Here is a 25,328-nt window from a genome sequence, read left to right as displayed (position 1 = left end):
GCAATATGATGTACTTGGTACCATTTACCATGAGCCTCTACCACTTCAGTACATCATAACAATCCCAAAGTTAAAGATGTACAAAACCCACAATCATTGCTCCCAAAAAAAAGGACGGGAAATAAATCAAGTACACAGATGAACTTAACACACTACATTTCTTAGGATGCGAGTGTAATGGGTCAATCTAAACAAAGGAGGAAAAACCCCATCAATAGCAAAGGTTTGCCTTACCTACCTCTACCTTGCTCAGGGAATCAAAGCCTCAGAGCCTGTCAGACTCTGCAAGCCTTTTATGTACAGAACTCACAGCAAAGGTAACATGAGTCATGGCTATACAAAATGTGCAGAACTAGGACCTCCATCTTAAAGAAAAGCTTCACTTCTGTAAGGCAAACAGCACATTCCTGCTTTGCCTCTTTTGTCCTGAGATGCAGCATTTCTCCAGAACACTGACAGTTCAACACCTCCTGGGTGCATTAGTCTGGACTTCAATTTGCCTTTCCTATTAGCTAAGCTTCTGAAGAATCATTACCCCTGCACCATCTACCCCAGCGCAGACACTTGTGCAGCTTCCTTTTGGCTAAGCACATTGCAATATTTCCACTACCTTCTTAAAAACAGGAACTGGAGGGGAATTAACTGCACAATTATATTTGTAATACATACAGCAGTAATAGACAACTACAGAACGTGTTATTCCAATAAATACCAAAGGCAGTGATTAAAAATGGCTCTTCTTTTTGCATTTAGTCTGACCTTGTACTGCGTGCTGCTCATGGGAATTACTGCACAAGTCCAATCTGAAAGTTATGAATTCAGGAAACTATGTGCCCATATATCTATATATTCCTTCAAGGAAAAATGAACAAATAAAATAGTTTAAATGACTGAAAATTTAAAAAAAAAAAACAGAACAACACCTGAATGTTACCATGTAGGTTTTCTCCAATCTTAAGATGTTTTATGATTTGATGTATTACAAAAATTAATATCTACTTGTTATATAAAATACTGCTACATTTTGAATCTACATCTCCAGAAATCTTTCTAGTCTCTTAAACTTACTATCAACAAATAAAGTGATTGCTACTTCTGTGACCTACATTAAATACCACCAACTTAATCTGAATGAATTACCAGTTAATCATCAGAGTAAACAAAAACCTATCAAAAAATTGTATTGAAGTGCAGTAAATATTACATTGCTAAACATTACTGCAATCATCTACACAAAAATCATCTTTTTGTTCTTTATTCATTAATAATCACACTCTCAGACATAAATATTTTGCATAAAATTACCATAATACATCTATATTCCTTTTCACTTCTGACAAAAGTATTTTTTGGTCTCTAATATTACAGCATAGACTTTATCCAGGGGAATGACTGAATGCAAAGACACAGTGCTGGGGTTTTTTCTAATTCATGTTCTCCATGTTTAATATTTTGCTACCGTTATTGAAATTTAAATTGAAAAGGCTTGCTATTGTCCACAGCAGAGACCTAGTTCTAACCACAGTATGCCTATCACTAGCAAACTAAAATTGAGGCCCTGCCCTTGGCCCTGGGGCTTAATCTCTGGGTAATGCTGGAAATGTTGTTCCATGCATGGATTAGCAAATTAAAAGAAGTTACAAACCTCTGCTGTGACTTGTCTAACTCCTGCACTCCCCTAGATCATCATCCACAGTTCCAGAACTAGGTTTAGCTGTTTTGAAAAGACATGGTAGGAAAAAGAAAATTGACAAAGATTTCTACAAACTACAGGTGGGAACTATCCATGCCAAAACCCAAGGCCACGGAGGTAAATATGCACAAGCATTTAATTCAGAATTAATATATTATTTTGAAAACTATCAGAGTTCCTTTTGTCAAATGTAACTGGTTTTATTTCATAAAAAAACCTGAAAAAAAACCCTATGACTATCTACCAAGCTAGATATATGCCATTATTTAGAAATGTCACTAATAAAGATTGCTGCAAAACAAATTAATACAATTTTTTTGCTGCAAGTGTTGAAAAGTTGATATTCACTTTAAGCTTTCTGTAATTTTGTTTACATCACAATGTTCTAGCAGAACATTCAAATTGGCTAGCATCTTATATTGCACAAGACACAAACTTTGTGGATGCTTTTATTAAAACTGTGATACTTGTTGATCTCAAAATAAGTGCAGGTATAATAACTATTATTATTAGCCTATTATATGCAATTTTTCTCTTAAAACAATAACATACTCCATTTAGAACTTTTTATTTTGCTAACTATTCTCAAGGGAATAAACATCCTCCAGCAACTTTCTAAACAATATTCCCTTCAAAGAAGCATGCATTACTATCTTAACAAATATAGAAAAGTAAATAAGTGAATATTTGTACATTCTCAATGAATATTTGAGGAAGTCAGGGTATTCAGGCAGCTTAATATTATGCATCTGATTAATTTATTAGGGAGGATACAACATTATATCGGCTCTTGCAATACTGACTATAAACCTTTATGTTTGTATATAAGCAAAATTTAACATTTCAAGTAGAAAGGTGCCCAGCATCTTAATATTAGTTAATTCACAGTCCAAATTTTCTGTGAAGGAGCTGCTGCATTTTAAGGAGAAATAAATACTTGCTTGAAATTTATGTGAATCCTGACACACATGTCTGTCTCTGTTCTAAAGCAACTTCACCCAAGCACCAATTGCACTGGTACTCAGATCAAGTCTGAGGAACTCAAATGTAGCTGAAACACCACGATCTTGCCATAATCCTGAACATCAAACACTGCAGGAAGCAAATTGGATTTCAGTATAACTGGTGAAATACCCCAGCCACTCTGTTCCCATGACTTTTCTGGGATGAAACACCATCTCTGACTGCTGCTGTTATGTCCAGCAAACGTGAGTGTGACTGAAGGTATCTAGAGCCTGATGGAAACTTGCTCTTTCTCACAAGTGACATGGTCCCATGGCCCATGTATAAAAGATAATGGTTTTTTGTTTGGCAGGGAAAGTAGTGATGGGGATCAGTAATGCCACGGGCTGACTGCTCAGATGACTCTAAGGACAGAAGGAAGAGTCCTCCATTTCTGAGCAAAAAAAAAAAAAAAAAACAAAACAGAGAGCACCTGACAAGGCTGCCACATGAGCTTCACTAGCTAATCAAGACTATGCTCAAGGCAGAAAGCCACCACGCACAGGAGCTGTAAGAAGGGTTGGAAAAGATGCTTGGCTATTTCTCCCAACAATTAAATTTTGAGCACTGATTTCATGTAGTGATTACAATTACGAGTCTTTTACTGCCTCTGACAATAATCTAGCATATATTACTTTCCTCTTCCGGTACAAGGATCAGCAAAACAACTGGAGACTGGTGGCAAAATTACAAGCAGAAAAAATTAAACCAGCATTATAACACAAAGTCTGGAGAGGCTAACTAAAGTAAAATGTTTTTTGGTGGTTTTTTTTGCCCAGACCTTCCAGTTATAAATAAAGAACATCTAGCATTTCTCTGAATGCACCTTGTAAGCAATGATAGTGAGAGCAAAATATAGACAGTTTTGGAAGTGTATTTACAAGCCAACTTGACCTAATGAGTGCCAATGGTTTCTACATTCCGTTACTCAATTATGCTTCTTGTCCGACCTACACAAACTGCTTGAGGTACAGAAGGCAATTCAGCACCCAAACTCACTCTGGCCACTGTTTTGTTCTGCAGAGTTCCAGCATGAGTCCCAGCCTGCAAGCACTAAGATGCTGATTCTGCAATACTGTTGTCTTTCTCCTAAGAAGTTGACTAGGACTACCAACTCATTTCCCACAGGCCATCCAGGAGCCATCAGATGATAATGGGTTTTAGTTTCCTCCCACCTGGGCTGCATTCCAACTAGTGACCTAAGGTGAAGGTCTCCACATCCCATTACCAAACCTTAAAGCCATTTCATATCCCCATGTAGTAAGCTTTTCCCACAACATACAGTCAAGAGACAGTAAAGAGCTGCCTATATCCGAAACCTGTTCTCAAGTACATGATCAGTCAAAGCCTTTTGATGCAAGTGCACTATTTCAGGTATTAAATTGGCAGAATATTTTTCAATCAATACTAAAAGCCTCTATGAAAGGACGAAATAGATAAGAATTAAAACACAATATTATGCCATAAAATCTGAAATTAACTTTATATACCCCTAAATTTAAATATTGTTATTAACAGATATTAAGGGTCTGCATGGTCCTATTAAAAGAAAACCCATCAGCAGGAATTTGAAATGGTTGAAAGGGATTCCAACAACATCAGCATTATTATCAAGACATTAAAGTATATCTATTTTTAATAAATTAAAGACTGAGCTACACATAAATTACATGTTTAGCACTTAATGCTGTATTCACATACAGTGTATTTTCTGTTCGCTAATGCTAGACATTTTAATACACAGTTTAAAATATTAGGAAGTGTAAATTATCTTGTGTTAAATATGCCAAGTACTTCAGAAGTGTTAATTAATGTATTATTAAAGCAGTTTTTAGGAGGAGTGAGAAGATATTTTAAGAACTACGAGCTTTGACTAGAGTAAATGCACATATATTTGCAACCAGTTTAACAATTTAATAAAAAAGATCTTGTACTAAATAATACAAAAGGGCTTTTTGGGGTGGGGTTTTATGTTTTCTGGTTTTATTTGGTTTTCCTTAAATAAACATACCAAATACTTTGCTAGGTTAAAAAGACTTTCACTGTAACACTCAGCCTTGAATTAATCAGATAAAGATGAAAGTGAAGAATCTTGCCACCAGTGTTTCTTACTTAACTCACTCAGTTATGCCTTTCAGCTTGGTATATTTTATATGAAGGATATCTTGTTAAAACAACTGTTGAAGGCAAGTCATGTCATATCAGCCACACACCATACCCTATGGGAGCTCAAATATTCCAAAATCTATGTTAATATAATCCTGCCACACAATTCTGCTACAGAAATACAGCAGGTTTTCAGTGACATGCAAGACTTCATAAGTACCACGTTATCTGTATGTCTTCCAGAAATGAGGTAAAGCCATCACAAGGATTATATTGAATCAATTTAGGAAGGTAAAAATTGTTAACAAGCACTATAATATAGCTTAGTAAGTGATTCTAATCTCTATTTATCAACTAACAAGGAAGCTGCAGTTCTCAATGCAGTTTCCAGTACTGTAGGGCTGCAGTAGGACAGCAATATTCTCTGGCTCAGGAGACAAATGCAACTTCTCAATGAGTGTTTGCAGCTTTCTAATACAAGATTTACTGTGCATCACACCATGTGCTTCTAAATCTTTTGAGTATGTTTTGCCCTGGTCACAAAGACTAAATACAATTGCTAGGACATCTAGAATCCTTTTTGGAATACTTCCTTCAGAGACAGACTAATACCTGTTGTAGGATTTTGAACATCAGAAAAAGCCTTCCCTGAAAAGCAAACAAAACAGGGGACTACAGGTGACACAACAGAGCTATTGAGAACAAATTTGTTCACTGCCCCCATGAATGAACTGAGAGCTCCTGTATTACAGAGACCAGAAAAGTGAAGACAAACTATCATGAGGATGCTTAAGAATTTTAGTAAGCTAGTCAATTAGGAGTCCTTGCCAAGAAAGTCTAATTTTATTATTTGGGCTATACCCCAAAATTTTTTTTTTCTTTTAAATTCAGAAAAAACCTACACCGGAAAAAAAAAAAAAAAAAAAAACAAACCAAAAAACAAAACAAAACTTGACAAAGTTAATTCTCCTGTTTAACCAGGCCACTCTGCAGGCTGATATTCAACTCTTAGACTGTATTTTTCAAAATTTTTCTCTTTACTGACAGAAGCTGCTATAAAAAATTCGTCTCATCATCCAGCTGATGATTGACAGTGGGGCCAGAGAGACTGCAGGAAGCTTAAGCAAGGAAAAAGAGCCCTAGCTGTGCCAGAGTGATGAAGTAGAACAGTGTTTTCACACAATAATACAATCACAGAATATGCTGAGTTGGAAGGGACCATCAACGATCATGAGTCTTGCACAGGACCATCTCAAGCATCACACTATGTGCCCAAGACTGCTGTCCAAACACTTCTTGAATTCTGTCACTCCTGGTGCTGTGATCACCTTCCTGGGAAGCGTGTTCCAGTGCCCAGCCCTGGGTTGCAATAAATCCGTGGTTCTCTGGGCTAATATAAATCCAGATCCAGCTTGCTCAGGACTAAAGGAGGATAAAAGACGAGAAGCGCTCTTTGCCGCTTTGTGGAGACGAGTATCCAGTTTATTAGCTCGAGACAGGACACTGCTGGCAGCAGCGACCACCCAGGCAGCAAAGAGGCAGAACCACACCTGCCATAGGGTTTTATGCCCCAGGTGATGGGGGCGGGCCAAGAGGACAGCGGCCAATGGGATAACACTGGGGAGGGGCAAGGGGAGGGACCACCCGTGGGACAGACCACCAGGGCATACAGAAACCAGGGGGTTATGTGAGGGAGAAACCATGTGAGGGGGAATATACCATCCACGTGACCCAATAACATTTTTTTCAACAGCCAGTGCAAACAACTAAATAACTATTTAGTGCAATACAACACTGGGTGAAAAACCTTTTCCTAATATCCACCTTAAACCTTCCCTGACACAGCTTCAGGCCATTCCCTTGGGTCTTGTCACTGTCACCCCAGAGAAGAGATCAGTGCCTGCCCCTCCTCTTCCCCTCATGAGGTGAATAAGGTTTCCCCTCAGTCTCCTCTATGCTGAAGAGACCAAGTGACCTCACTCATTCCTCATACAGCTTCCCCTCACAGGCCTTCACTATCTTCATTTCCTTCCTTTGGACACTCTCCAATAGCTTTATATCTTTCTTATTTTGTGGCACCCAAAATTGCCCCAAGCACTGGAGGTGAGGCTGCCCCAGCTCAGAGCAGAGCAGGACAATCCCCTCCCTTGCCTGGCTGGTGATGCTGTGCCTGATGCCCCCCAGGGCAGGGCTGGCCCTCCTGGCTGCCAGGGCACTGCTGGCTCAGATTCAGCTTCCTGTCAACCAGGAGGACCCCCTGGTCCTTTTCTACATTGCTACTTTCCAACATCCCATTTCCCAGTGTGTTCATACATCCAGGGCAGCCCCATCCCAGGTTGCTCATTCCCTCCAGTTTTGGCACACCATCCCATCATTCATCACTGGAGAGCCTGGTCTTTTCCTTTCTCTTCCAAGCTAGTTTAAAATGAGCCACAATAGTTCCTGTGCTAGAACTCCTTTTCTCCTCTGGGATAGGTGCATCCCATCAGATGTCAGTAGACCAGGTATTGAGTAGATTCTTCCATTGTCAACAAAACCAAAATTTTTCTGCTGACAACAACCTAACAGATCGATTCCTTATCAATATTATTCAGTGTTACTGGAAGAACCAATGAAATCACTACCTGTGCTCCTGTTCCCTCTACCAATTGTCCCAGGGCCTGAAAGTCTCTTTTGATCACCTTCTCTCGGTAATTTTGTCACTGCCAGGTGGAACTATAAATAACAGACAGTATTCAGGGGGCCTTACTAGACTGGAGAGTTTTCCAGTATCTCTTATCAGCACCACTGGGAGACAGCAGAATTCCCTGTGAGGTGGGTATGGTCTGCATATTGGACCCCCCTTAGAAAGGAGTTTCCTATTACAACTGCCCTTCTTTTGCTGCTAACAGAGGAGGTCTTGTTGCGAGGTACAGAGGTAGTGCTGTTTTAGAAGGTCCCACCATCCCAAAAAAGACCTTTTCCCACCTCATTAATTGTCTGGCCTTCTGGTTCCAGAGCCTCACACCTGCTGTAAAAGCTACCAGTCCTCCTTGTCAAATTTTGAGAGGGAGGAGCCTTCTTCCTGGTACATGCAGCAACCTGCTTCCAGCCGTCACCTTTAACAGTCCAGTCGCTTGGCTGAAGGTCCTTTGATTACTCTGCAGGGTTCTGAGCCCATCTGCTTCTCCTCTACAATGCAGGTTCAACACTCCTGAGACTGTAGCAGCTCTGAAAATAATTGGTCTCTCTGATTTGGTCACTCAAATACTATGATAATACTCAAATACCTGTTCACTCAAATACTATGATAATACTCAAATACCTGTTCACTTCTTCCTGTAGCTCCTTCACCTGGTGACAAAGCTGCTCCCTTACAGCACAGCTCTTGCAGCAGAGCTGTTTGTCAGCCTCAGCCTCCTGAGGAGGCATCAGACACTCCCAGCAACCTCTGACCTGGAGAACTACATCTACCATCAGCAGGTCTGGTTGGCTGGAGACATAATATGGGCAGATAAAAGCACAGTCAGGACATGATTCTGAGACAAAAGAACACTAATGATATAATAATAAGCAGAATACTAAAATGAATGTCTTGAAAGACAACATAAATTAAAAAAACCAAAAATATTCCATCATCTTGTTCTAAAATGTTTGAATGAAAAAGAAGCAAAGCTACCGTCGAGATCTGACAAAACTATACAGTTTCCAGTACACCATAGTATATCTAGGACACAAATTTTGAAGTCATAAAAAATGCTGATTTCCCTGCCTTTGTGTCTAAAATTCCAAATTTTAAATCAATCAAATATTCTGGTTTTAGATCATGAACTGATTTTAGCCACTAACCAGACAAGGAGGCTTTATCAAAATCACGGTATATTGAATCAAAAACAGCCACAACCATTCAGCAGTAAACATAGGTAAGCTGAGTTTTTTAAACTGACTAATAACAACTAGTGATAATCTTGGATCAGATTTTAATATTTTTACCATTAAAACACCTACATTTTTTCTGTCCAGGGAAGAAAAAAACTGCACTACATGAGGAAGCCTTTCCTCACCCAAAAGAACTCCAGAAAACCCCACAGCAAAAATCTCAAGAACTCAGATAAGCCACAAAACAGAGCATTTCACTTATTGTTATGGAAAGGGCACTGAAGTGTTTGAACCAAGTGCTCCTCTGCTGTGTCCTGATTGACTCTGCAACTGAGAATGCAATTAGCTACTAGCATTGAGCAGTAAATTCTCTGCATAAGTGATTTCTAGATGGATATGGAACTCAGAGGCCTTGTTTTGTTTTCCAGAAATGTTACAACTGCAGTCAGCACATCTTTGATGTATCTGACCAATCTGTAAAATCTTAACTGTAAGCTGCCACACAAAATATCATTTATCTGATCCCTAACACCTGGTAGCCATGGAAGATTACTTTCCCCTCATCTAGGTATTGTGTTTGGGTTTCACATCCACAAGCTTTTAAGCCTCCTCCAGTCTGAGAAAACTGTACTATTTTCTTTTGTGATTTTGCTGGCACAATGACTAGGCATGGACCTTCCTGGTTCCCCCTCCACAACAGAATATTCTATTCCTGTAAGACAATGCCAGCCTTGTTCTCCAGCTGTCAGGAACAGAAGCAAAGAGCATGAACCCCTGCAGTTTTGACCTCTTCCTTTCCAGTACACACAGAAGTTGAAGCAAAAGATATACAGATTTTTCCCTGTGTTCCAAAGTACCCTTTGCTTTCCTAGCACACAAGGCTGTGGACAATACAGTTCTTAAGTTTCCCCATCACCCATGAGAACTGCTTGCATGTCAAGCAGTACCCTTTGAGGGCCACAGGACTGTCCACACCTGCCTCTGTCCCCTCACCAACAGTCAGCCTCTGCCTGTGCTATTCTTTTCAGCCACATTTCTTCTACTTCAGCTGACTTGCAGCTAACCAGGGACCCTGCCCCTGTACCTTGCACAAGTTTCATTTGTCACAGAGAGAATATTACCCATTCAACCCTCTCAAGTGCAAGCCAGTGTCCCTGGCTCTACAGTTTTAAAGAATTGGAATTAACAGATGCCCTTTTTCCTACTCTTCTAGCGCTCTTCATATAGGCAAGTTATGAATCAAATAGGAATGATTTAACCTTTCTGTCACACATGTTCATGTGTCCCTGAATAAATATACATGTGCACACCAGTGTGACAACCAAACTCACACGTCTGGAGACAGAATTAGCTACACAGTGCAAGCTACGACTTAAATGGGGATCCACCCACATATCCAGACAGCACTCATCCTGAATACCTAGTTATTTACACTGAATTTCTAAATTGCAAACTGAACTGTCTTCCATCACAAATATTCTTTGATGAGCATGCTACATATATTTTACACAGCCTTATTTTAACTGTATTATGACAAAGAGCTAGGAAAAGAGAGAGTTAGAAGAATAAGGTAAAATGCTACTGTTCCAACTAAATAGGATTTTATGCACTCAGGAATTAGTGACTATGCAAGACACAAGGCAAATAAGAGGCCAGTCTTATGGCAACTGAAACATTAGCTGCTATTACCTTTAACTATCTACTAAACTATTAATCTCAAAGAAGATAGATCTTATTGAATTTGTATTAAATCAAATCTTCCTCTGATAATTTGAAACAAGAATTTCTGGAAAAGTCACCCAATTATTCTGGTAGGAACTAAAAAGTGTAAGTGTGACAGCACTTTTCGTTTTCAAGAAATATACTGAGAGAGAAAGCAGATTATTGGAGTTTAAGGACGTAGAAGACTTTAAATGGCAGGAAAAAAAGAAAATTATTCAAGATATTCAGACTTTTGTCTTACTTTTCTTGCAAGATGGTGGGTATATGGTGAAAGGTGTTAAAAAAGGCTCAGAAAAAACACACTGCACATTTACAAAAATTGATATCACACAGCAGAACATGTTTTGAGAAAATTGTGTCATACATATACAAATCAAGACTCTATTTTTCATCTGACTAGAATGAGGATAAAAGAATGTGAAAATCATACTGTTTTAAATCTGCTTTCAGATACACCACTGGAAAACCACTTGCCAAAAAGATCTGTAAGCAATAGCACGATAGTTCATTCTACCGCAATAAGTTTTTTTCACTGGTGTGGTGAAAAATTACAACTCTGATCTAAATTTTCATATGTTTATTGAGCGGATTGTTCACTACCATATAACAAACATTTTAAAACCAGTATGTATGTTTTAGATAATATTTTTTGGGTCCCTTGCATCAGAGACCATAATTGAATTACGTTGAACAGTTCCCCAATTACCTTCCTGCTCCATTATATTTACCTGCTTTCTCCTGGCAGAAACCATTTGCAGTGTCATCTGGAATGCACACTGTGGTCTCCCAAACACCAGCCTCAAGCCAGGGGAAACATTGTTGGCTTGTACATTAAAACCACTACCAGGCACTGATCTACCCATCCAAGCACTCCCTAAAGCTCTACGGAGGGATGTCCCTGCCCCAGCAGAGAACATAGCCTTCTTTCTAGGGCTGGAGGTTAAAGAAACAGGGAGTACAAGCAGTGGTAGAGGAAGCTATGGGGATTTCAATGAATATTTAGAAATATAGGTTAGGGGTGGGGAGAATTGCAGTATCAAAACATAAGCATGAAGGGGGAAAGGAAATAATTCTGGTTTGTAGTTATGCATTTGTGCATTTGGCCTAAAATAAATTAACTTTCTGTTCTTAATGTCATCGTGCTACCTTCATGCAATATGCAACACCTGTATCAACTCAAGCTATGTTTTTCATTCTAATGCAGATGTAAAATTTTGGTTAAACATAGCAATAAAGGGCTGGTATTTGCATACACTGGATTTGGTCATCCAAACTGAATTTAGTTGTTTGTCAATCAAAAAATACCTACACATAAGAACCATCAAAGCAAGTCAAAATACAAAGTCATAAATATTGCATTGTGGGTACAAAGAGGAGACCCGACAACCATCAGTAAGCACTTATTTATGTACTTTAAGATTTACAAACTAGTCTTAGATTAAAAACATGGGAAAAGTTAAAACAGTATTAATCTAAAAGAAGCTACACACCAAAATGAATTTTACAATATTTCACCAAATCACCAATATCTTATCAAATATGTTTGATAAGACAAAGAGCTAAGTCTTACCTTTACAATGTACTTGGAAGATGCAGACCATCAACCCTCAGAGCAGAGGAGCTCTTCTAAAGCTCTACTTCCCCTCTGCAGAGCCTGATATTGAACAGCATTTTCTGCTACACTCCAGCTTATTGCAAACACCCCAACAGCACATGGATAGAGTGGGTGTTCATCAGCATTCAGGAGTGAGACCACACACATCAGGACTGTGGTGCTCGCCAGCAGCAAAAAAATAACAAAAAACCCAACAAAACTCCCATTTGCAACCATGAACACGTTGCTGCTGTGCCACCAAGTCCCCGTACAGAAATTTGCAGCATCTTTTGGCCAGTGCTAACTATCCCTTGAAGAGCACTCAGCTCAGGAGGCTCTACAAGCCTGGAAGCTCAGAGAAGGTCACAAGCTCCTTAAACTGTTCCTGAGAAAAACAGGACTTACTCTAATAAAAGCCAATGCATTGAAGGGTCAACCAATTTCCATATAAAAATTTTCTAAACATCTATACAACATGGTATTTGATCCCCCTTCTTATGAATTCCTAAAAGATTCTAAGAGCAGAGTCCCCCCCATATTAAGGCACACAATATATCCCTTGGTTTCAACCTAAAATAGATTGTATCTGGTGTAAACTAGGGGGAAGGATGAATAGTTCATTGCTTGGACTACTTTTATTCCTGCAAAATAGGTATTGCTGCAGGACTACATCAAAATATCTGAGTGAGAGAAACAAAAATTTGGGGTGTAGAAAATTCAGAAAAGCTAATGTGATTTTCTACCTTTTGGAATGCATTTCATTCCATTAGTGATAATGTCAACAATTAGATTTCAGTTTAACCTTCAAAATACAACCTAGACCTGGAGCAGTTGATTAGCTCTTCTTTTGACATCACACAAATTATTTTTTTTTATAACTTTCAAATGCACTTAGTGAGGAGGCGAGGTAAAAATAAGCCAACATCAACAATGGAAAAATCCCTGTCTAATGAAGTTGCTTTAACCTGTTCTGTAAACTTAAGAGCTTTTGCCTATTACACAGTACCACAATCCCATAAGATACAAATTTACCAGCTGTGAACTTCACTGCCATCCACTAGTACTCCTTTATGGATGATTATCTGATTCCATGCCTTTTCCAGCAATTTCAATGGCACAGTCACCACTGATGCTGATGCATGGTCTGGATACATGCCTGGTGCTCCCCAGAGCGATATGAATCAGAGCTGTCTCAGTCACACTGGGTCCAGCATGTAACACAACCATCACCAGTAATCAAGCAGCAATGCAACAGCTCTAAAAGCTGCTGCCCCAGGAAGCAAGAAGGCCTCCTGCTATGATAACCATAAAATGCTGCCTTATGCACCAGATCTAGGTGTTGCCCAAAGCACACAGCGAGGCTTTGTGCCTGACTAGATTCTGACTGCCAGATTTTTCACTGCAATATTGGCTGAGAGATTTTGAGGGGGTGAAAAAGATCAGAATACATTTGGAAAGTTTTTGTTTACATCATTTGATTTCAAGGCAAAGGAGATCGACCATGTGTGATTTAACACTGTCACAATCAGGCAAATCACACCATCAGCAGGATTCTATGGAGACCAAAACTGAAATAAGTAAAATATGTCAAATAAGTCAAGCAACTCAGAAGATTAGGTTTCTCACCCTTAATGCAAGTCTACAACAAGAATATCTGAAATGACAAAAAATTTAATTATATTATGAAAAATAGGATTGATTTTTAAATGCAGTACAGCTCTTGAGTCTCTTTATCCCAATGATTATTCACTACAGAGTCAAGGAGCAACTAATGTCCCTTCATATTCTACAATAGGAGTCTTATTTTGTTGAGCTCTGAAATCAAGAATAGTGAATTACTAAAATCAGATGAGGTTGGCATGAGGAGCATTTTGCCAATAGAGCAATCTTGGTACACCACTGTGGCAAAGCACTAAGCATGTAATCAGCTATATCAGCAAAGATCAGCTTTAGACTCATACAGAAAAGTCATCACTTTTTAGCAAAACAAGCAATATCAGTAAAAGAACAGTTCTGCAAGTAAAATAGTACATGTGTAGAGGTTTCTGCTGATGGATCTTTGTCCAAGTGGGATACTACATCACTTAGATAGCTCCAATTGATCAAGCTATACCAAAATATAGTATAGACTTGGCTTGTATTTTGCTCTTAATCTTAGTTCAGTATTTCTCTCTGTACCTACTAAATAACAAAACCCATTCAACCTGCCAAGTTAGCAAAATATGAATGCCCTTTTTAGTATAACATGTAGCTCAAAATGTAGAGCACAGCAGCATTCTTGATGCAAAGAAAATACTGCTAGACAAAGCAATGGTACAGGCCATACCAAAGCAAGCTACAACCAATCCATTGCTCAGTACTGGTCACTGTTACATGGGTGTCAGGCTGTGCACAGCCCAGTGCAGAGAGTGTCTGCAACCCTGTGATGCTTCCAGACAGTCCCAGGACTAGCAGGCTGCCAAACTGATTGCACCCTGCAGTTTGACTGGTTACACAAAGCCTTTTACAGCTTGAAAATCTTTGCGCTGTCTCTCTGTGCCTGGACCATCTACATGTTCCTCACTGAGGATTGCCAGTGGAGAGCACTTCTAGAAATGACAGATTTTCTACAGGGGAAAGGGGAGTCTCACAACAGCCCCTCTCTTCCAGCCATGTGAAGCAGGATGTACAGTGGCTTACATGAAAGGATGTGCAGAAGGGGACCATGACACAGACAGCAGCCTCTCCTAACGCAGCAATGATCTTAGAGGTATCAAAGGTAAAAACCATAATTAATGAAGTCCAGTGCAGTCACAAGGCTTGCAGGGCTACTGCCCCAGGCAGTAAATGAGTCGCTGGAATTTAGCAAGAGGGTGGGAAACTGTGAAGGACGCTTCTAGGCAAGGAGATAATTGATCAACATATTGAAATTCAGCAGCCCAAGACCTGCACAAAGATGTGTACAGATCCTGGCTGTGAGTCAGCTGTGGAGGAAACACACTGCAGTGTCACAGCTAGCTATGGACAGCTACATGAAATTAATTCATTCAACTGCTGCTCCATTCCCCACAGTCCATTTAGCTGACTTTTGTGCAGAGGTGGGGGAATTTCACCTTTTATATAGATGCAGCTGGAAAGACTACACGCAAATTATTCCCAGTACACAACACATACTCCAAGTAGTGCAGCCTGATTAAATGGTACATGATACAGCATCTTAAACTACTCTGCATCACAGTCTGTAATCTCAAAGATGGCACAGACCCAACATTCCTTGTGAAACCATAAGACAAAGTTCAATGCAACTATAACAGGCAAAGTTATCTCCTTTCATGGGTCTCCCGTAGCTCAATGTGCAGAAAATTTGAAGAGTGACAGACTATGTCTTTCCTTCTTGTTGACCAAATTTTTTGCTTGGTATCCACAAGAAATTTAATCCCTATTTCCCAGAAATTATGGGCAAAGCTCAATTATATAATTTTTAGTTCATATTTTACAGTGATTTTCTTGTTATTTCTTTTTTTGGCATTGGGTTTTTTTTTTTGTTAGCTTTTTGAAACAATAATAGAGAATCATGTCATACCTACAACAATTAAAAATTTTCACCTTCCTATTATACTTAGGTAGAAATATGCTTTCTGCTTGTCTTTTTCCTTAAAATTATTGAATTTTCTTTCTTTTCAAAAGTGCATGTTCTATATGTGTGCATATATGTACACATACACGAGTGTGAACATGGAACTTTTAAGACCACAAACACCTGACAAATATCTGTACAACAAGAAAAGTAAAATTTTACAGAGTGCAATACAAGTCTTGTTTTCTGTACACCAGTTTGACATGATGAAGACTGTTAAATATTCATATGTTTTAACGGAGGCACTATTTGTCTTAAAGGGAAAGCAAATCAGTATTAAATACTTTGACTATAGGTATCACCATCATAATAGAATTTTAGCATGTTTATGATAACAGTTTCTTTATAAATAAGTTCAAAGTTTAGCGATATGGCTCTATCTGGATGTGAAATGAGAGCTGTGTCACTTTTGCATCATAAAACCCTATGGCCAGGTAGAAGAATTCATTGATTGTTAAATAACAATTTAGCCTTAAAATTAGATACAGCAATGTAAAGGGCTTCTAAGTAGCCAAATTAAAAAAAAAAAAAAAAAAACAAACAATATTTAGAACACGATTTTGAGGTTCCCATTTTGGGAGGTGGAAGAAAAATGAGGAACAAAATGTTAACAAAAGGTTCATTTTTAGTAAACTCTGAACTTTTTTTCAATAGAGCCTTATGCTTGCTAAATTTCATCATTTAATCTTCTATTCATCTGAAAAACACATGTAGTTCTAATTAAAAGCACCATTTGGAAAAGCTATTAAAAATAATTCATTAAGGAAGGAAACTCATATGAAAGATTTCAGGGTTTCCAAAAACTACCTATTGGCTCTTCTGTTTAGATAAACACAGTAACTAAATTTGCTAACCATTTGCAAATAATCTAGCTTTGTTTCCAGAAATAGCTTTCCAAAAAACAAACAAAAAAAAAAAGAAGGGAATTTACTAGTAGCCATCACTACAAACACACAAATTTTCAAAGGAGAATTATCTCTGTATTTCAACAACATCACTATGCGAAACAAGCCTCACATTACTTGAAAGGAGGCTGCAGCCATCTCATACTGCTGCAAGTGAAGAGTGCTCATGACTCACTGCCCCTGCCTGGTTGCAACTCATCAGTGCCGGCAGCCCTAATCTGCTCCCAGACATTATGACCAGCAGCTCTGATATATGGATTAGATCTACCCCAAGTACTCCGAGCAGGGAAAGAACTCCATGAGCCCTTTATTCCCTACGGAGTACCTGTGCAGGAGAATAAATCAGTGATATGAAAGAAAACATGAAATCCTTCCCAGTAAAATTTGCAGATGACACAAAAGATAATAAAATGGTAAATACTGGGGAGTTGTCAGTTCCACAGATTGCATGGCAGCCTGGGCTCACCTGAATAAGAAGTGTTTTAACACAGCTGAGCACAAAGCTGTCTATCTCATAACTAAGAGCACACATTCCAAACAAAGACAATATAATATGCTAGAATGAGGCATATGGATGATGGTGGATAACCAAATTAATATTAGCCTACAGTGCAATACCCTGGCTAGAGCAGCGAAAAAAATCCTTTGATGTACAAGGGAGTAAACATGGAGTAGCAATAGGAAAGGATTATATAAATCACTACAGATGTTGAGACGAGAATCTTTCTGTTTCAAACAGCATGTAACAACATGGTCCTAGTTTATATCTGTGATCCCCAAGCATTCCCACAGGAACAACTAAAGGACTATACTAGTATTCCAACTAGAAAGCCTTAATCAGCTACAAGAAGCATTCAAAATTCTGGAAAACTTGCCTTGCTAAAAATGAGAAACCCATGTCAAAGAGGAGGATAAATGATTACTGGTTTGCTGTTTACAGATATTTAAATGGAGAGGTGGAAGGAAATGAGGAGTATCATGAATATTAAGGGAGAACTTTTCAGCTTCTTAATGCTGGACTTTGCATGCTTCTGCTACATAAAATTAGAAAATCTCAGACAAAAAATAAGGTAACACTATTTAACAATAGTAAGTACTGCTCATCTAAAAAGAAGCAGGATTTTCTTTCATCTGAAGTTTTTATAATCAGCATCTTTCTTCTAAAAAGAAGTAGAAGTTGCAAGACTGTGTCAGTATCTTATATTGTTGTTTAAGGCAGATGAAGACAAAAAGTTAGAGTTCTATCAATCAAAAGCATACTTAAAATGCCCCAGGACAGCTTTGCTACCACAACTCCTGCCACTTATTTGAGCTTTACAGCAGGTATTTAGCTAGCTCCTTATATTTGTGGGACAATTATTTCCCAAGTTATGGAATGATCATCTAAGCTGTTAGTAAGCCAGATGAACTTCTCACTCCTTTCCAAATTCATATTTTGGATATGCTTGGTATTAATGCTTCTGTATTTGTGCAAAGCAGCAAGTTACTGAAAGAGCATGGGAAAAGTGAAACCTTGCTGAATACACAGAAAAGCTCAGTCACAGATAATTAGAATTGATCTTCCCATTTCTGAAACCAGTAATATGACTTCTGGGAAAAAAAAAAAGGCACTACAAAACCACACCATCAAAAAAACCCATGAAATGAACAACAGAACAAGACCCCTTCTGAAATGAGAAAGAAGTGCAAAAGCAATTTCAGTACAATATAAAAAAAACCTGTTTTAACAGGGAATTAGCAAACTGTGACTAATATTGTATTGAAAGGGTGTGGCTACAGGACCTGAAGATCCAGACAGTTTAATGAAGGTAATTGCCTAATTCATTAATTGAACAATACCAAATTCACTTCAGAACTTGACTCAGACATATATTACAATTTGATTCTGCAAAGCTTAAGTGAACCTTCAAAATTTGCATTGAGCTATAGACTGAACAGCATTTTGTAAACCTAAATATGGTCCTATACTTTTCAGGGGAAGAAAATTTTCAGGTAACATGTATGCATCACACCTACTCTCTATTCAGGCTACATCCCAATCATCTCAAAGTAAAACTTTAAAGCCAGTGCAACATCTAACTGCATCATAATCAAAAAATGACAATTTCTGTTACTAAAAAATGGTAATTTTTGAGTGCTGTTCTCTCAAATGCTCCAATCAGCCAAGGATTAGAGGTTCAACTTAATACTAGCCAGTGATCATTAATCATTTTAAAGTACCACAGCTAATCTCATTTCTTACCCAGAGAAAGCCCACTCATGTTTTATGTGTGAGGGAAACGTTGGTCTACTTTGGAATGTGTTTTAAATTTGGTTAATGACACCTTTCCTCTTCCCACAAAAGACATCTAGAACACCTCAGAACAGAGAACCCACAAATATGCTCAATGCTACACAAAGGCAAGCAAACATAGGCAGTGGTAACAGGGATAAAGTTTTTCCAGGCAGCCTCACACTGAGGCTGTAAGGATCAGTTGACTTATGTTAAAAGCCTGTCACTTGAGTATAGCAGTGGCTTCTCTGCCTTTTGCTGATAGAGAATGAATTGGGTTTTAAGCTTTCAATATTTTCTAAGAGGTCAAATTTATGAAGAGGAGATATTTAGTATCTTCTTCAAATACATCTATTAAATTCACATTGTGAGAAGTAAAATCAAGCTGTGAAGTGATGGAACATTGCTGCAAAGTGAAATCTACTGTGGAAGAAGATGCAACCTCTCCTTCCTGTTTTACTAGAGCAGAGCAAATTAAATAGCAGCTTCTTCAGTTGTTCTCTCAAGTTAACCCCTAAACATGGGATCCTGAAGCCATTGTTGGAAAAAAATACTTATGTACCCCACAGTATTAGCCTGAATGATAGTCCTATTGTCTTACATGTTATATCTTTTTCCTGAAGCTAAAATAATTGTTTAAGACTGGTGTATCTTTTCCTTAGCTATATAGCAGCAGATGAGTCAGAATATACAAACAGAAATTCTGAAGAGACTTATGTTTTTCTAAGGAAATTTATGTGCAGCACCACAAGTAAGAAACAAGATGGAGAAAAATAGCAACTGCTCAGGCATCACCAGCCTTTCTGTGCTGCTTCAATGACTAGATTGACCTGAACCAGCAGGCCCAGCTGCAAGGGGCCAGCTGGGGGTTCTAACCCACTTTGACAAAGACAAGACTCTCCATTTGGAGCCACTAGCTCCTCTTCTGCAGGGTTTTTACAGCTTTATCCACCTTGAGGTGGACACTGATGGTGGGCACTATGGACCACTTCAAGTGCCCATCTTCCCATGCTCTGCAGCTGGTTGAATTCCCTCACTAGAAAGCCCAGGAAAGCCTGTTAAAAGGTTTATATTCTCATTTGTGTTGACTAGTGCGGCCATTAGATTTCTCATGTATGCAAGCCAATCCTGATTTTGTTATATCAATCTGATAAATACATAAATGTCTTTAGAGACTGAATGGAATAGCTTAGGCTTGCACTTCCTTTTCTTATTTGTAGAAATATTTATGCATTTGATTCAACATGAAGTCTGACAGGAGCTTATGTTGGTCTATTAAGTTTGGATGTTTTGGGCATTTACAGGCTCAAGATGAACATTTGTATGTAATCAAGCTACACATTCCAGGACAGGTTGCTCCCCTAAACTGAAATCACTGAGCCTTCTTTCTATGTTCATTTCACTAACTTGCTGAGAAATAAAAAGAGCTAATAAGACCATAGCTGTATTTTTGAGATTTAAATGAACTGTTTTCCTTACATATTTATTTGATGCTCTTGATTTCAGAAGAAACAGCTTACTGCAGAACTCTTCCCTGTTTTCTGTATAACTGAAGAGAGACATGACCTTTAAGTCTCCTTAATATGGACAGGACAAAGTAAGGTAGACATGATTCTTCCACCCTTGCTTGGGAGATAACACACAACAGCCAACCAGGTGATACCCTGAAGGGTCATTTTTGAAGTGGCTTCCAGGCTGAGAACAAAAAAATCCTGAGATATCCTCTGCTTGTACTCAACAGGTTCCCTGCAGACAGGCAAAACTGCTCATTTTTGACATGCCAGTATTCTTTGTAATTTAGCAACAAATAAAAGGAGAGCATGGGCAAGTAGCTCTCTTTTGTTCACTGTTTGACACTCCATAAAGGTGAGGAAGAGTGCAAACCAGGGTTGTCTGAGCAAGCAGAAGAAAGATTTCTCAGTCTGGGCAGAGGGAAAAACCTTGGCAGTTTAGTTATAGCAAAGTAGTTAGAACTGAACAAGAAACATCTTTTTTTGTTGTCAGTTTTGTTTGACATCACAAAAGAAGAGCCTGGATATACCTTGCTACAGCTGGGGCAACTGGAAAAGAAAAAGAGAAATATTTAGGAGTTGATGGACAGCTGCATTCCAGGCCAGTAACTTATAGGCCTCTGGTTTTACCTCCCTAGCTTAGGACAAGCCCCTACCACTTGTGAACATAGAAATTATTTGTAATGATTTTGAAACTTACTTTACATCTTTTTAAAGAGCATATTTACATCTTCAGTGACCTAAAAAGCCCATGGGCCCATGGCAATCAAGGTGAGGGACAATGTAGGAGGGGAGAAATCTGTTGTCTCTTGCCAGCATCTTTTGAAATTGCATGTTCCACTCTATTCCAAGTGAGGGATCCAGCAGCAGCTGTTACACTCAGTTGCAAGAATATCATAAAGACTCTAGATAAATCCGTATAAGAATACTTATTATTTTTGCCCATTTTGTATATATTAGCTAGCAAACTATTAGTCCAGCTTCTCAAGAATTTGTACCACAAATACCTATCTGCAATTTTTTAAAATAATACTAGAATGTATTTACTAATCCATGCTTTTAAGAACTTTTACGAATGGTTATCTCCAGTATTTATTAGCACTAAAATTTGTTTATAAATGTTACTTCCCCAAATGTTTTCTGCAAAGTATTTTTGGCATAGAAGGTTATGGTATGATCCTTTGATTTTTTTCACAGAAAGGATCAGAATATCTTAATTTCAACAGCTAAGTAGCTTTACACAAAATACTTTTAGCAGGTATATGCTTAAGGATAAGTCCAGAGTAGGTTCTCTGCATAACACTTCTTTTAATTTTAAAATTACTAGGCAGGAAAAAAGTCAAGCTCCAAAATCCATGATTCTCTGTCCTGCTCTGGGCTGTCTGGCCAGCCCTTAAAATTCCTGTAGCTTTCAGAATAAAGCAGTTTGCTGCTTTGTGTCCAGTCCAAAAATTTTCCTACAGGAGAAAGGAGTCACACAGCCATTTCTCCTAACAGCTAGTAGCATTTTTAGATCCATTCTTCCTTTCCCAACCTAATCAGGAGAGAGACTGAGCATCTGAAATGCACATGAACATCTAGTACCAAATTTTCATGTGTTTTGAAACACTAAAGGCTTTCAAAGTGTTATGAAAATAGCTTGATTTTTTTTTTGGTCTTGATTAGTGAGCAGTTTTCAGAAACTTTCTGTAATATTTTTGGAAACAAATTACTATGGTAATACATTACCAAAAACATCCATTGGGAAGAAGAGAGAAAGAATGCCTGAGAGATTTTAAGTAGCATGGAAGAAGAACCAAGAGAAAATTTGACTAATCAAAAAGGACTCTATATCTTCTCCAGAAAGATCTAGCTGTTAGCTTCCCAAAATAATCTATTTTTTTTACAAGCAAGGTGAACTGGGCTATAATACTTCAGAACTCACATTTCAGAAATGACAAAATATCAAAACATTGTTTCACAGTCAATCTGATTTTTGGATTTTGCCAATTTTTGTTTGCAATTGCATAGGAGTATCAACTATTTCATTTTGTGGGCAGCACAGCTAGCTTGTTTTAAGTATACTAACTATAAATTATACCTAATTAAAAAAAAATGAAATCAAGATAATCAACTGTATTGCAGCATTCAGAGTGAAGCCATCACTGTATTTAACACTCATGACAAACTGTGCCAAGTTTTCTTATTTCCACAAAGTTTCAAAATCTGAAGTTGTTCTAAAAACTGATATAAATATTGCACAACAAATCTGTTTCATACGTTTAAATAAATGAATATATTTTATGCTTACTGAACTTACAAGAGAAGCAAAAACACTGGAATTAAGTTCTGCAGTAACATTTAAAATCATACTAGATGTAAACTGCTTCAGTTACCCTGGACACTGCCATTATTTAGAGAGATAAAAGGGAAAAGCCACAAAAAATTCAGAGTTCAGAAAGTGTTTATGACTATGTATGTCAGGAATAAGTCATATCTCACACCAAAAGTAGCCACTCACAAAAAAAAAGCCAAGCAAGAGGTCAGATTTTCATTTTGGCTCACCAAGTTACACTGATGCTGTAATTATTTTGATAAATCTAGATTTCTCTTTTCCTCTCACTTCTGTAAACCAAAACGATAGTCTTCATTTACATCGAAGTGACAGCTTTTACTGATGTGGTTGTACCTATTACTAAGAGAAAAGATTCAGGAAACAAGCAGCAGGTTATAGAATCAAAAGAGGGAATGAGAGAATATGATCTTAACAACTGTAATGAGTATGATTGCCCTTGCCAAAGAAACAGTTTGTTTTAATGCACAGCACAACTAATTTTTAGAATTTAAGGGGTTTTCAGAAAATGAAATGTTATACAGAGGATGATAATGGTAACACTGGTATACAAAACAGGAATATAGTTGGAGCATGAAAAGCAAACACTAAGTGACAGAATGCAGTTTCAAAATCCAGCGAGATAACAGAGAATTCATAATGCATTTGCAATATATTAATACAAAATCATCTGCAACACACCTGTCAAATATATACTCTTCAATTCTATGTTGAAATAGATAATTAAATCCTTGTTGCAGTAAAATAGAAACTTCACTGCTTGCAGAACTAACAGAAGTCAAGCCCTTTGCATTTGCCTGCCCAGAGCAATAGCATTTTTGTCAGAAGCACCAGTAATGATCTTGAGTTACACACAAAAGCAGGCTCTGTTAGGGCAACGGACAAAGGCAAATGACTGCAAAGAAAGAGGACTCAACTTCAATTTAACTGTCCTGTAAGTTACATACTAATTAGCTGCAAAGCTATGAAATCCTAGCTAGCATGTTAAGTCTGCTACATGACAGTATAATTTGACTTCTTAAAGGATTATGCAAATTACAACTCATCATTCCATTACATGACTGAAAAAAAGTGACAGCTAATTTATACATAACACACCTTTCAAATCCCTAAGATGTGAAGCACCTGTGCAATACATTTTGCCTAGATTTTCTAGCGTGTACACTCTTGTTTATTGCACTGTACAGAAGCATACCTAAGAGATTTAGAAAAGTCTTAGGGTTTTTTATTTGCTTTTTAGCTTTTAGAGCACAATCCCAAAGAATTAAACAACATACTTCTGTCCCTGCTGTAGAGGTTTTGCACACAAGTGTACGCTTTCAACACACGTGTAATTTCGGAATAGCAGGAGAGCACGAGCACTAAATGCACGAGCTAGAGGCAAGACTCACACAGATTTCAACATACTTCTGGTAGGTAGATTCACAGTAGATTCCGTCATATCGGTAGATTTTCCTACATTCTGATTGGTTGGGCAGAGGATGCTGGACAGTTATTCTGTAGAGGCATCAAAAACAGATAGACATGACTAGAGGATCTCTACAGGTAACTGTAATGCAGGACAAATCAGTATGTTGAAATTGATTTTTTAAATTTTATTTTTAAATTAAATGCCTTTCTGATCTCTTTAAATCAACTGCCTTGTGCACATAACAGCCACAGTTTCCACTTTTCAAAATTTGCACTGAGAGTAAACTAAACTTCAATTCTCCACAAGAATGGTGCTTTTTCCCCATCAAATAAAAGTGGAAGAGGTATGGAATTTTATAAATCAAGTTGATATTCCACATAGTTTGTATAAATACAGTAGTGCTTTTACAATTGATTATTTATTGTTTACTGTTGCAATCCTTCTTCAGGCAGAACATTCATTTGTGTCAGCTGGGAGTTTGTCCAGACAAAGACCAAATAACCCTCCAATTTAAAATGTCAACAGCAATTCTCACATTTGCACAGAATGAGGATGTTGTGGTATTATGAGGACTGTGATTGAAGGTGCTCAGCACCATCTGAATAATGCCATATGTTCTCGGATCGACTGAAAGAAAATGAAAGTGATTGGCAGCAATCAGGAGGTGCGCAGCATCTTGTAAAATCAGGCCCTAAAAGATTTGTCAATCATTCTCTTATTCATCCCTCCCCAGCTCCCCGTTAGCAGAAAATATAATTTGGCTATAAAAATTCAATGTTGTTTTTAAAATATACTTGGGAATTGCACACAAAACAGTACCCACCAATTTTCTTTTTTTTCCCTCCCTCTTCTCTGGAATAAAAACAGTTTTAGATGCTTTTGTATCTTCTACAAATTAATACCTTTTTCCCTTGTAATTTAATGGTATTTCACTGGAGTAAGGATAAATTATTTGAGAAATTTTACTGGTTTCTCAAATGTAGAATTTTAGGCTGTGATTTTTACAAATAAATATTCTAGTGAGTAGAGAATTATTTTATGTCATCATTATTTTTATAGCATTAACATCTACATAGCTCTAAGCTAATCTTGGTTTTTAAAATCATTTCAACAGTAATTCGAGACTGCAGGTTTGAGAAAAAAACTGGTATCGTTCTCTCATATTATCTACAAGCTCTGTGAGCAAATGGAAAGTTATCTATTGTGGAAACTGAGGACCTCCCTCAATAAGACTGCACCTACAGTGTGTCAAGTGCAAACAAATTCATGTCTGCACAGCTCTGGTTCCTTGCTTATTTAAGATAGA

At 37.9% G+C, this 25,328-nt stretch overlaps 1 protein-coding gene across 5 annotated transcripts in view; it reads right to left on the bottom strand.

The window, feature by feature from the left end:
• NPAS3 (neuronal PAS domain protein 3) overlaps window positions 1-25,328 on the bottom strand; it is a 595,107-nt gene that overhangs the window by 485,357 nt on the left and 84,422 nt on the right. For 3 of the 5 annotated variants that reach the window (XM_077180438.1, XM_077180439.1, XM_077180440.1), the window contains one exon: window positions 24,019-24,108. The exons of the other annotated variants lie outside the window; for them this stretch is intronic. In XM_077180438.1, coding sequence (XP_077036553.1) covers window positions 24,019-24,108 — 90 coding nt within the window. The remainder of the gene's footprint in view (window positions 1-24,018; window positions 24,109-25,328) is intronic. 5 annotated transcript variants of the gene reach the window in all.

This window comes from Agelaius phoeniceus, chromosome 6 (genome assembly GCF_051311805.1).
Source record: "Agelaius phoeniceus isolate bAgePho1 chromosome 6, bAgePho1.hap1, whole genome shotgun sequence".
Taxonomy (NCBI): Eukaryota; Metazoa; Chordata; class Aves; order Passeriformes; family Icteridae; genus Agelaius; species Agelaius phoeniceus.
This window is presented reverse-complemented; position numbering and strand designations above follow the sequence as displayed.